The 13,014-nt window shown below is 50.0% G+C and overlaps 1 protein-coding gene across 1 annotated transcript in view; it reads right to left on the bottom strand.

The window, feature by feature from the left end:
- LOC119977511 (calpain-5-like) overlaps positions 1–13,014 on the bottom strand; it is a 117,750-nt gene that overhangs the window by 59,814 nt on the left and 44,922 nt on the right. Inside the window, exon 2 of the mRNA XM_038818550.1 lies at positions 8,542–8,715. Within this exon, the coding sequence (XP_038674478.1) occupies positions 8,542–8,706 (165 nt within the window). The 5' untranslated portion in view covers positions 8,707–8,715. The remainder of the gene's footprint in view (positions 1–8,541; positions 8,716–13,014) is intronic.

The following is a 13,014-nucleotide window of genomic DNA, read 5'->3' as shown; positions in this document are numbered from 1 at the left end:
CAGCAACTTAAACAACCAAAACCACCATTCACAGACGAACACACATGGGGAATTGCAACAGAGCCCAGAAACCACAGGGATCTCTTGCAACTCCCACCCCCCGCAGTTCCCTTTGTTGTGTCTTGGACAGCTCGGAAAACAGTCCGTGGTTGTGTTACCATGGAGAAGCGACTGTGGGCGCAGAGGTCACAAGACTGGAGTTTGTCTAACTCCACGGTTTACTCCCCGCAGAATGCCTCTACTTTCTAGTTTAGACCATTTCCCCAGATAGAAAGAATACATCACACCATCCTCTTATGGAAAACAGGCAAGAGAGGTTCGAGGGAAACAAAACAAACCACTTCTCTGGCCTGCGGCAACTCAAACCCAATCTGCATGATTCCCTTACAGAGAGACAGTAAGAAGTCTTACAACACCAGGTTAAAATTCACCTGAGGAAGGAGCCGCGCTCCGAAAGCTCGTGTTTGAAACAAATCTGTTGGACTATAACCTGGTGTTGTAAGACTTCTTACTGTGCTCACGCCAGTCCAACGCCGGCATCTCCACATCTTACTGAGAGTTCAACATAACAACAGTGATTCCCCACCAGTCCCTCTTCACTTTCCTTAAAGCGGGGGGAGGGGGCAGGGGAAGATTCACACATCTAAAATTATCCCTTTTCTTTATTCACGCAAAGTTTTATTGAACTCAAATTGCATCTGCCATGGTGGGGTTTGAAGCCTGGATCTCTGGATTATCTGAACAGCAACACTATCACTGCGCCATCGCCTCCCCTTACTCCTGGGGCTGTGTTGGCTATGGTCCAGTGGCACGCGGGGACGTCATGGCCGGGATTCTCCGAGCCCGCGGCGGGTCGGGGAATCACCGGTGACACCGGAAATTCCCACCAGGCCGCTCCTATGCCGGGACGCGATTTACCGGCGACCGGAGATTCGCCGCCTGTCGTATGCGGTCAATATGGCGCCGGATGGAGTTCCCGCCGAGTACCGCCGGCGCAGTTCCAACCTGATACCACCCGGCGGGAGCTCGGACCCACAGCCGCGGTGGCCGTCCTGGTGGGGGGGGGGGGGGGGGGCGGGTGATCAGACTCCGGGGGTGGCCTGCACGACGGCCGGGCCTCCGATCAGGGGCTACCGATCAGCGAGCCCTTGCGATCTGGAGGGAGCCTACCTCCCTCCGCGCGGGCCCGCTGTGTTGCTGTGCCATGTTGCGCAGCACCGGCACAGAAATGGCCACCATGCGCGGACCCACGGCAGCAGTGAAGGGGCACGTATCAGCGCCGGAGCAGCACACAGCACTCCGGCGTCGTGCTGTCCCCCTGTGGACCACTGAATTGCTGGGCCAAGAGACCCATTGACGCCGACGTGAAACACTCCGGTGTTTAAACCAGCGTCAACACTTGCCCGGGATTTTGGAGAATCCCGGCCCATGGGTTTAAGTCGCACTCCAGACACAGCAGCACAAATCCAGCCTGACGCAGTGCAGTATTCAGGAAACGCTGAGCTTTTGAAGGTGTCACCTTTCAGATGAGATCCGAGGCTTTCAGATGTGAATGAAAGATCCCATCGCCATTCTTTTGAAGAGGAGCAGGAGAGTTCTCCTCAAGAGTCTGTGCGGAGTCTGCACGTTCTCCCCAAGAGTCTGCGTGGGTTTCCTCCGGGTGCTCCAGTTTCCCCCCACAGTCCAAAGACATACAAGTTAGTGGCCATGATCAATGCACAGGGTTATTGGGGTAGAGCGGGGGAGTGGGCTCAGCGAGAGTACTCTTTCCAAGGTTTGGTGCAGACTCAATGGCCTCCTTCTGCACTGTAGAGATTGCGTGGGTTTCCTCCGGGTGCTCCAGTTTCCCCCCACGGTCCAATGACATACAAGTTAAGTTATTGGCCATGATCAATGCACAGGGTTACTGGGGTAGGGCGGGGGAGTGGGCTCAGCGAGAGTACTCTTTCCAAGGTTTGGTGCAGACTCAATGGCCTCCTTCTGCACTGTAGAGATTGCGTGGGTTTCCTCCGGATGCTCCGGTTTCCTCCCACAAGTCCCGAAAGACGTGCTTGTTAGGTGAATTGGACATTCTGAATTCTCCATCAGTGTACCCAAACAGGCGCTGGAATGTGGCAACTTGAGGATCCTCACAAAAACTTAATTTCAGTGTTAATGTAAGCCTACTTGGGCAATAATAAAGATTATTATCCCTCAAACAACATCCCTAAAAATGTTTTTTAAATGTCTCCATTTAAGGGGCAATTTAGCATGGCCAATCCACCCACCCTGCACATCTTTTTGGGTTATGTGGGGTGAGACCCACGCAGACATGGAGAATGTGCAAACTCCACGCAGACAGTGAACTGGAGCCCTGATCGAGCCTGGGTCCTCGGTGCCGTGAGACAGCAGTGCTAACCACTGCGCCACCATGAGCCACATGAGGATATGTTAGGACAGGTGACCAAAGGCTTGCTCAAAGAAGTACAGTCGGTGATTTTGGAGATGAGAGAGGCGGAGAGTTTGAGGGAAGGAATTCCTGGAGCTCAGGCAGTGGATAGCATTTGGGGAGGACTAGGAGGGGGGGGATGGGGAAACTACGTCAATTCCTGAAATCCTTCAATCCTATGGATACTATGTGGGCAATTTATCGACCTCATCACACCCGACTTGCTGATGCGACAAGGCGATTGAATCATGTGATAGGCCTTTTGCGAGATTCACGACATTCAAAATGTCTTGGGAGGTTCAATGGAATCTCGGGTGACGTCGCAATCTGGATCTTGCCCTCACTGAGTATGATCCAGATTAGCAGATTTAAGTGAGCCATATTTAAGTGAGCCATATTTAAGTGAGCCATATTTAAAGTGAGCCATATTTAAAGTGAGCCATATTTAAAGTGAGCCATATTTAAAGTGAGCCATATTTAAGTCAGCCATCTTTAAGTCAGCCAATATGTCTGTGCTGGATTCTCCCGGCGCCTGGGACCTAATAGGAGACCTCGCAAGAGCGCCATTCAGCTCTGGTTTCCACAAACGTGGACCGGGCTTAACGGCACCTGAGGCGATCTCACAGGATCCCAGAGTCTCCTTGCCACAAGTGGTGGGATGAGGGAGGTGGGGGAGGAGGGGGGGGGGGGGGGGTTTGAGGACCCCGCAAGAGGTAAGTTGGGTGCAGTGGAGGGGATCCAGAGGCTGTAGAGGGGGTCAAAAGTTCAGGGTGGTCTTTTAAAAAGCCCCGATCCGCAAGTACTCTTCCTGCACTGGCCAGCTGAGCTGGAAATGATGTAAGCGCAGCCTCGACGGGCGTTCTCTGCAGAGGCCAAGAAGAAATGGGTAAAGTGCTGTTGAATGGTAGTGTAGCTCCGAGAACCATCCCGCTAAACAATGCCTGAAACGGGACTCTTTCTTTGTCCCGTTGAATCGCTCCCCCAATGTACAAAATCTGAGTCCCGGATTTTTGATATACTCGGGCATCACATCCCAATGGATGAACATTAATTTACACTACGGGTAAACGTTTTCAAATTAAATATGTTAGTTGGAAGAAGAGCAGCAATATAAAGCCAATCAGCAGGTGCCTGTTGTTGCTGAAATAACAACAACCTGCATTCGTATAGCACTTTTATTTTTTTTCTCCAACAAATTTAGAGTACCCAATTCATTTTCCCCAATTAAGGGGCAATTTAGTGTGGCCAATCCACCTACCCTGCACATCTTTGGGTTGTGGGGGCGAAACCCACGCAAAGGCGGGGAGAATGTGCAAACTCCACACGGACAGTGACCCAGAACCGGGACTGACCTGGGACCTCGGCGCCTTGAGGCAGCAGTGCTAACCACCACGCCATCCGTATAGCGCTTTTAAACGTGGTCAAATGTCCCTGGGTGCTTTGCAGGAGCGCTTTCAGACATCGAGTCACATGGAACAGGCGATCAAATGATGGATAAAGGAACTAAGGAGCGTTTTAAAAATAAAAGGAAGGTAGAGAGGTTAATGGGGGGGGGGGAGAATTCAAGAATTTAGAACCCAAGGAGCCAATGGGGGAGGTTAAAACCATGGAGATATTTGAAAGGAAGGATAAGAATTTTATTTTAAAAGTGATTTTGTTGGATTGGGGCCCAATGTCGATCAACGGGCCACAGGGGTTATGGGTTAATGGGATTTGGCACGAGCTAAGGTTCCAGGCCGAAGGGTTTTGGATGGTCTCAACCTTATGGAGGATTTAGGATGACAGGATATCCAATTGGCTCCAGGTGTTACCCATCCTGTGTTTGCAGGAGTACAAAAATAAAAGCCAAATACTGAGGATGCTGGGAACCGGAATTAAAAGCAAAGCTGAAGAAGCCGTAGAGACTCGATTCTGCTTCTCTCTCCACAGATGCTGCCAGACCTGCTGTGTGTCTCCAGTATTTTCTGTTTTTATTTTATATTTGAAGGAGTGCTCCCTGACGTCGCCCCCGACCTGGCCTTGCTCCAACTTTACACAGTTGTGTTTTAGACCCCCCCCTCCAACAGAGGAAATCTTCTCCCCATCTTAAATCGACACCTTTAATCATTTTAAAAACACCACAATTTGATCAGGCCTTTAGGCTGGAATTCTCCAGCGTTCACTCTCCTGCCGGATTCTCCAGTCAAGCTGCAGTGAGTGGAGTTTCAGTTGATTCCCCGTTGCTACTGGCAGCAGTGCCGGGAGCGGACTCCGATGGGAGAATCCCGGCCTCAATCTTCCGCACTTCAGGAAGTGCCAGGCTAGCCGGCCCTCACAATTGAAAATGAAAAATGAAATGAAAGTCGCTTATTGTCACGAGTAGGCTTCAAATGAAGTTACTGTGAAAAACCCCTAGTCGCCACATTCCGGCGCCTGTTCGGGGAGGCTGGTACGGGAATCGAACCGTGCTGCTGGCCTGCTTGGTCTGCTTTCAAAGCCAGCGATTTAGCCCTGTGCTAAACAATTCAACCTTTTTAACCGAGGTAACATTGAATCTGTGCTTCAACCCCTCAAAGGCCAGTCGAGCAGTTTCTTCAGACAGTGTCTGACTGGAGTTTCACTGTTCTTATAAACAAGTCATGAAAACAACACACACACGCACAAGTTTAAAATCGGGTCAGCCAGCTCGAGGCGGTCATGTGGTTTTAAATTCCTCCTGGACAGAATTTGTATCAAATGTTACAAAGTGTACAGAGAAGCAGAATATAAAGAACCCAACGGCCAATACAATGCTGGATTACACACGTCCAAGAAACAGCTTGCTACCCCATTCTCCTGTATGTAGGCTAGAAGTAGGGTCTTCTCATTTGCATCAACTCTCCTCTTCAACCCCTTTTGTTTTCCTCAGTGTCGAAGAATCCATTGATCTCATTCTTGAATGCGCTCAGTTAAATAATTGTACACCCATAGCTCTATGGGGTAACATTTCACATTCGCAGTGTAGAGATTTCATCTCAGCCCTCAATTGTAAATGCATGATCCTTTATCCCGAGGCTATGTACCCCGAGTTCTGGACTCTCCAGCCAGCAGCAGGAGACACATGTCTCAGAGTCAGCTCTCCCAAGTCCTCGAAGAATATATATTTTTTAACCTTCCAATGAAATCGTTGGGTCGTTGAATTTGGTCAAGACTGAGAAGGACAGATTTTTGATGGACAAGGGGGTCAAGGGTTACGGGTTTGGCGGCTGGGGGAGGTGGGAGTGGGGAGACAGGAAGGTGGAGTTGAGGACACCATCGGATCAGCCATGACCCTCTTGAATAGCGGAGCAGGCTCGAGGGGCCGAATGGCCAACTCCTGCTCCTCGCTCTCTTGTCCTTGTGTATTTCTGCTTTGAGTATTTATCCAATTCTTGTTCGAAAACACATTTCAAAATTATGCCCATCACCACGCAGTCCAAAGTCACTGAAATATATCAAAAATAGCAGTAGTCCTGGTACTGAATATTCGGCGACATTGTATACCTCCCACCAGTCCTTACCCAATTTGATATCTATGTTGCTCTTGTCCCTTTTATTCCATGGGCGTCAATTTTGTTAACAAGCCTAATAATATATGTGGCACTTTATTAAACTCCTTTTGGAAGCCTACATAGGCAGCATGAACTGTACTAGCCGTATGGGATGATAGAATGGTTAATAATAATAATCTTTATTGTCACAAGTAGGCCTACATTAACAATGTAATGAAGTTACTGTGAAAAGCCCCTAGTCGCCACATTCCGGCGCCTGTTCGGGTATACAGAGGGAGAATTCAGAATGTCCAAATGACCTAACCTGCACGTCTTTCGGGACTTGTGGGAGGAAACCGGAGCACCCGGAGGAAACCCACGCAGACACGGGGAGAACGTGCAGACTCCACACGGTGACCCAAGCCGGGAATCGAACCTGGGACCCTGGCGCTGTGAAGCAACAGTGCTACCCACTGTGCTACCATGTTGCCGCAGCAGCATAGGAGGAGGTCTCTCAAGTTAGTCAGGAATGAGTTGCCTCAACAAACCAGAGTCGGCGCTGCTTTACTATCTGACCAAGTGGCTGTTGATTTTCTCCCATATAAACAGTTTCTGGAAGCCAATTCCCATCACCGACATCAAACTGACCGGCCTGTCATCGTCAGGTCCTCCCGTTTTGCAACATAGGCCCATTCTGCTCCTGGCCTGTTTATAGAATGCAGGAACCCTGACTACGCGTTAGCTTCACAACGCAGGATTTACAGCCTTCCCTCATCAGCTCGGTGACAGATGTATTTGAAATTGTGGAGAATCGGGCTGGCACAGTGGTTAGCACTACTGCCTCACGGCGCTGAGGACCCGAGTTGGATCCCGGCCCCTGGTCACTGTCCATGTGGAGTTTGCACATTCTCCTAATGTCTGCGTGGGTCTCACCCCCACACAACCCAAAAAGGTGTTGGGAAGGTGGGTTGGCCACGCTAAATTGATTGGAAAGAAAAAGAATTGAATACTCTAAATCTATAAGAGTAAAAAAATGATGGGGAACTGTCTCCACATGAAGAAGCTACAGAATCCGGCGGGATATGGTAGCGTAGTGGTAAAGTCACTGAGCTAGTGCGAGGCAACTGGTGGAATTTAAATTCGATAAATAAATCTGAAACATGAATAACAAGATGATTATGAAACTAACATTGATTGCTGTAAAAAAAAACAAAAGACTCACCGATAAGGAAGAAAAGCTACTGTCCCTAGCTACATGCGTCTCCAGAACCACAGCAATGTGATTAACTCTCAATTGCCCCTCTGAGATGGCCCAGCAAGCCACGCAGTTCCAGGGCAAATAAAAATGGGTAACAAACACTGACCCAGCCAATGACACCGACATCCCATGTAAGAATTTTTTAAAAACACAACTAAAGTTTGTTTTGCCTATTACAGGGCACACATTCTCCCTCTGTATATACAAGCCTAAACAGGAGGTTAATCACTGCCCAGGTTAATCATAGCAGAACATAGGAGTAGACACTCACTCTGCCTTTTTGCAATGTAATCAGATGACGGCTCGTTCAATAGCTCCATATTTTTCGATTCTGGATACCCTCACACAATGAAAATCTATCCACCTCTATTTTACACATTTAAGTTGACCCAGTTTTCAGATGGAACACGCATTTCTCTTGCTAAAATGCATGCCACCCAAGGCTCGAAGTTTCCATTAGCCGATTGGTCCATACGTACATGGATTATGGTAGAATAATGGAGTGTAGATTAATTTGTTCTTAAGGGCAGCACGGTAGCGTTGTGGATAGCACAATTGCTTCACAGCTCCAGGGTCCAAGGTTCGATTCCGGCTTGGGTCACTGTCTGTGCGGAGTCTGCACATCCTCCCCGTGTGTGCGTGGGTTTCCTCCGGGTGCTCCGGTTTCCTCCCACAGTCCAAAGATGTGCAGGTTAGGTGGATTTTCATAGAATTTATAGTGCAGAAGGAGGCCATTCGGCCCATCGAGTCTGCACCAGCACCCTATCCAAGGTCAACACCTCCACCCTATCCCCATAACCCAGTAACCCCACCCAACACTAAGGGTAATTTTGGACACTAAGGGCAATTTATCATGGCCAATCCACCTAACCTGCACATGTTTGGACTGTGGGAGGAAACCGGAGCACCCGGAGGAAACCCACGCACACACGGGGAGGATGTGCAGGCTCCACACAGACAGTGCCCCAAGCCAGAATCGAACCTGGGACCCTGGAGCTGTGAAGCAATTGTGCTATCCACAATGCTACCGTGCTGCCCAGATAAATTGCCATGATAAATTGCCTTTAGTGTCCAAAATTGCCCTTAGTGTTGGGTGGGGTTACTGGCTTATGGGGATAGGGTGGAGGTGTTGACCTTGTGTAGGGTGCTCTTTCCAAGAGCCGGTGCAGACTCGAGGGGCCGAGTGGCCTCCTTCTACACTGTAAATTCTATGATAATCTATGATTAATCTAGGGCAACGGTTCAGCACAACATCGTGGGCTGAAGGGCCTGTTCTGTGCTGTATTTCTCTATGTTCTATGGTCATAGCCAAGTTAGCAAGTTGTCCTCTCCAACAACCCCCAGCACACAAGCTGAAAACCACTCACCGTTGGGCGCTTCCACCGGACATTGGACAACAACGCCGTCGTACAGAACAGCGATTCATCATCAGCAATGAACAAGGGGTCTTCGAAGAGCTGGTTTCGCTTTTGGCACTCCCTCTTCAGAGCATGGAAATCTTGGTTTCCGTAAGGCTTCACCGAGTCGAACATCCTTCAAACCTGTCCAGGACAAGAACACAAAATAAAGGAGACAATGCAAGAATGTCTACCAGACCTAGTCCTTCCACAAACCATCTCCCAAATGAAACATCCTGAGTGAAAGGAGATATTTAACAGCTACAGGTACACAGGAGGTGGAATTAATAAGATATGGTGACCTTATCAACACATTGCTGCCTGTATCCTAACTCGCACCAAGTTCCCATTCTTCCATCATTCCTGTCCTCATTGACTTTATTGACTCCTGGATAAGCAGCACTTCCAATTTTAAAATTTTCATCCTAGTTTCCAAATTCTTCCATGTCATCCCTATTCCATCCTGAATCCTCTCCTCCTCTCTGTCTCGATCCCCTCTTTAAAAAGGGAATAGTTTGTGGTATTGAAAATTCGAGTGATGGAACAGCCCTGTCGAACTGAAAGGTTGCTTTTCCTAGGGGCTGGTTTAGCTCAAGGGGCTGGTTTAGCTCACTCAGCTAAATCGCTGGCTTTTAAAGCAGACCAAGCAGGCCAGCAGCACGGTTCGATTCCCGTACCAGCCTCCCTGGACAGGCGCCGGAATGTGGCGACTAGGGGCTTTTCACAGTAACTTCATTGAAGCCTACTCGTGACAATAAGCAATTTTCATTTCATTTCATTAATATTCGCCATCAATGACTTTAAATGAAATGAAATGAAAATCGCTTATTGTCACGAGTAGGCTTCAAATGAAGTTACTGTGAAAAGGCCCTAATCGCCACATTCCGGCACCTGTTCGGGGAGGCTGTTACGGCAATCGAACCGTGCTGCTGGTCTGCTTTCCAAGCCAACGATTTAGCCCTGTGCTAAACAGCTTTAAAAGGCATTTCACCAAATTTGTTGATAAGTGGGTTTATAGAATTTTTAATTTTTGTATTTTTTACAGTGCAGAAGGAGGCCACTCGGCCCATCGAGTCTGCACCGGCTCTTGGAAAGAGCACCCTACCCAAGGTCAACACCTCCACCCTATCCCCATAACCCAGTAACCCCACCCAACACTAAGGGCAATTTTGGACACTAAGGGCAATTTAGCATGGCCAATCCACCTAACCTGCACATTTTTGGACTGTGGGAGGAAACCGGAGCACCTGGAGGAAACCCACGCACACACGGGGAGGACGTGCAGACTCCGCACAGACAGTGGCCCAAGTCGGAATCGAACCTGGGACCCTGAAGCTGTGAAGCAATTGTGCTATACACAATGCTACCATGCTGCCCCTCTGTTTGTCTGGCTGTTTGTAAGCAGCCTGAGCGGCAGCAGTGGTGGAATTGTGGTATTGTTACTGGACCCGTCACCCAGAGGGCCAGGCAAACGCCCTGGGGACCCCAGTTCGAATCCCACCAGGACTGCTGGTGAATCACAGAATCCCTACAGAAGGAAGCCATTCAGCCCGTCGTGTCTGCACTGACCCTCTGAAAGAGCACTCTACCCAAGCCCACTCCCCCGCCCTATCCCAATAACCCCTTAATCTAACCTACACATCTTTGACACTAAAGGGGCAATTTAGCGTGGCCAAGCCACCTGACCTGCATATATCTGGACTGTGGGAGGAAACCGGAGCACTCGGAGGAAACCCACTCAGACACGGGGAGGAAGTGCAAACTCCACACAGCCTATCACCCAAGACTGGAATCGAACCCAGGTCCCTGGCACTGTGAGGTTGCAGAGTGCTATTGAATTCAATGAAAAAATCTGTAAGCAGTGCAAATCTGAACATCAAGGGAAATTAATGGAGGAAGTGAATGGACAAACCAAACTGCAGCAAGTGGATTTCATATATAAATAATCTAATCCACTTTGGAAAACTACAAATAGTGGAGGTACAAAGAGACTTGTGTGGCCCAGGTAGATAGGAGGGGTATAGGAAAACACTAATAGAATTACGTCCAGATAATATAATATGTGCTACAGCTAGAGCATTGTGAGCACTTATGGGCACCACACCTTAGAATGGATAATAACAGCATTGGAGAAAGTGTTGAGTTGCTTTCTCAGACTGGTGACTCCCATGGGTAAATTATGGGGAGAGATTGTACACGCACACTCTGGTTGTACTCCCTGAATTTGGAAGGTTGCGGAGAGATTCGATTGATGTTTCCAAGATATTAAGAGTTTCTGACTGATAGGGTAATAGGAACAATTATTTCTGCTGTTTGTCGTGTAGCTCTGGGGGACAAGAGTCTAAAAATTAGCGTCAGACCTTTCAGAGTAAATTACAAAACACTTTTACAGCAAAGGGTTGTAGAATTTTGGGATCCTCTTCACCAATCAACAATTAATGCTGGGCGGCATGGCACAGTGATTACTGTTGCTTTACAGCGCCAGGGTCCCAGGTTCGAATCCCGGCTTGGGTCAGTGTCTGTGTGGAGTCTGCGCGTTCTCCCAGTGTCTGCGCGGGTTTCCTCCGGACGCTCCGGTTTCCTCTCACAAGTCCCGAAAGACGTGCTTGTTAGGTGAATTGGACATTCTGAATTCTCCCTCCGTGTACCCGAACAGGCGCCGGAATGTGGCGACTAGGGGCTTTTCACAGTAACTTCATTGCAGTGTTAATCTAAGCCTACTTGTGACAATAAAGATTAAGATCTACTGTACATTTTTAATCAGAGATTGTTGAATTCTTATTTTCCAAAGACATGAAGCGGGATTCTCCCAAATCTCCGCGAGGACCCGATGCCAGCGTAAAAAGCAGCACGAACCCCTCCGGTATCGGGCCGACCGGAAGTTGCAGAATCCTCCGCACTCCCGGGGTCTAGGCCGGCGCCGGAGGGGTTGACGCCGCGCCAACCGGTGCCGAAGGCCAGCGTGAGTTAGCACATGCGCAGACTGGCCGGCGTAGTCTAGCGCATGTGGAGGGGGGTGTCTTCTCCTCGCCGGCCATGGCGGAGCCCAGAGTGGCCAGCACAGAAGGAAGGAGTGCCCCCACGTCACAGGCCCGCCCGCAGATCGGTGGGCCCCGATTCCAGGCCAGGCCACCGTGGGGCCCGGATCCCCCCCCCCCCCCCCCCCCGAGGACCACACCAGCCGGCCTAGCAGCCAGGTCCCGACATGTGGGACCACGTCCAATCCACGGCGGCGGGACTGGCCACAAACTGATGGCCACTCAGCCCATCGGGGCCCGGAGAATTGCCCGGGGGGGGGGGGGAGACTGCCAATGGCCCCTGACTGGCGCGTCGTGATCCCCGCCCCCGCCAGAAAACCGGTGCCGGAGAATACGGCAGCTGGCGCCAGAGCGGCGGGGCGGGATTGACGCCGCCCCCTAGGGATTCTCCGACCCTCCCTAGCTCTGTGTAACAACCAACATGGTACCACGGCGACGACCCGATTGATCTCGCTGTGGGGGTCATGTCATACAAATTCCCCGGCTGAGGGGTGGGAGTCTAACTGTGGGACTCGTTAAAACCTAGCAATAAAATCCAGCCAGGAAGGGAACCGGCATCTTTCGATGGTCCCGGCTAAGGCTGGTTGTGCTCCCCCTGTGTGGCTTGCATTTATTTTTGGAATAAACCCATCTGCTTTGAACCTCTTCGGGGCTCCTGTGATTGCAAAACTGGCGATGAGGAAAAGCAGAACTACAGGCTGGAATTCTGGACGTCTAGACCACGGCTGAATCTCACTGCAGGAGGAGCACGGTCAGAACAGATTTTAAAATGCCGCACTTTGGGAGGCTCGATGCTTTCGGCACGAGCGAGCAGAATGTAACCAGCACGTTGAGTGGATACATTACTTTGTTGGGCCGAACTCCATTAAAGGAGATGACTGCCAAAAGGTGCTGAGCGCCTGTGGGGCCCCTACCCCTTTAGCATCATCAAAAACCTGACCTAGCCTGTGGCCCCACATTCTAAAACATTTGACGAATTGGTGACACTCATGCCGGAGAACTATGACTCGGAACTATTGTTAATTGTCCAGAGGTACCGGTTCAATATGGCCAGAGAACCGCGGGGGAGTTTTTGAGTCACTGAGTTTTTGGCATGCCCGTGCAAACAGGCCGAGCATTGCGATTATGGATCATCCCTTCCGCAATTGCTGAGGGACCGCCTGTGTGCGGAATCAACAACACGGTGACCCAACGCAAGTTGCAGGCTGAACCATCTTTGGACGTGAAAAAGGACATAGAGATCTCGCTCTCGCATGAAAACGCGAAGAAGGGAGCTCAGGAGCTCTAGGGCTCACGAGAGATGGAGATAAATAGTGTTCGACGCTCCCCATTCATGTGAACAATGCCCCCTAAGAGGAGAGCCTCTGGGACTCAGACACTGCCCGAGCAATGTCGGAGTCAGACC

The sequence above is a fragment of the Scyliorhinus canicula genome, chromosome 14 (assembly GCF_902713615.1).
Source record: "Scyliorhinus canicula chromosome 14, sScyCan1.1, whole genome shotgun sequence".
In the NCBI taxonomy this organism is placed as follows: Eukaryota; Metazoa; Chordata; class Chondrichthyes; order Carcharhiniformes; family Scyliorhinidae; genus Scyliorhinus; species Scyliorhinus canicula.
This window is presented reverse-complemented; position numbering and strand designations above follow the sequence as displayed.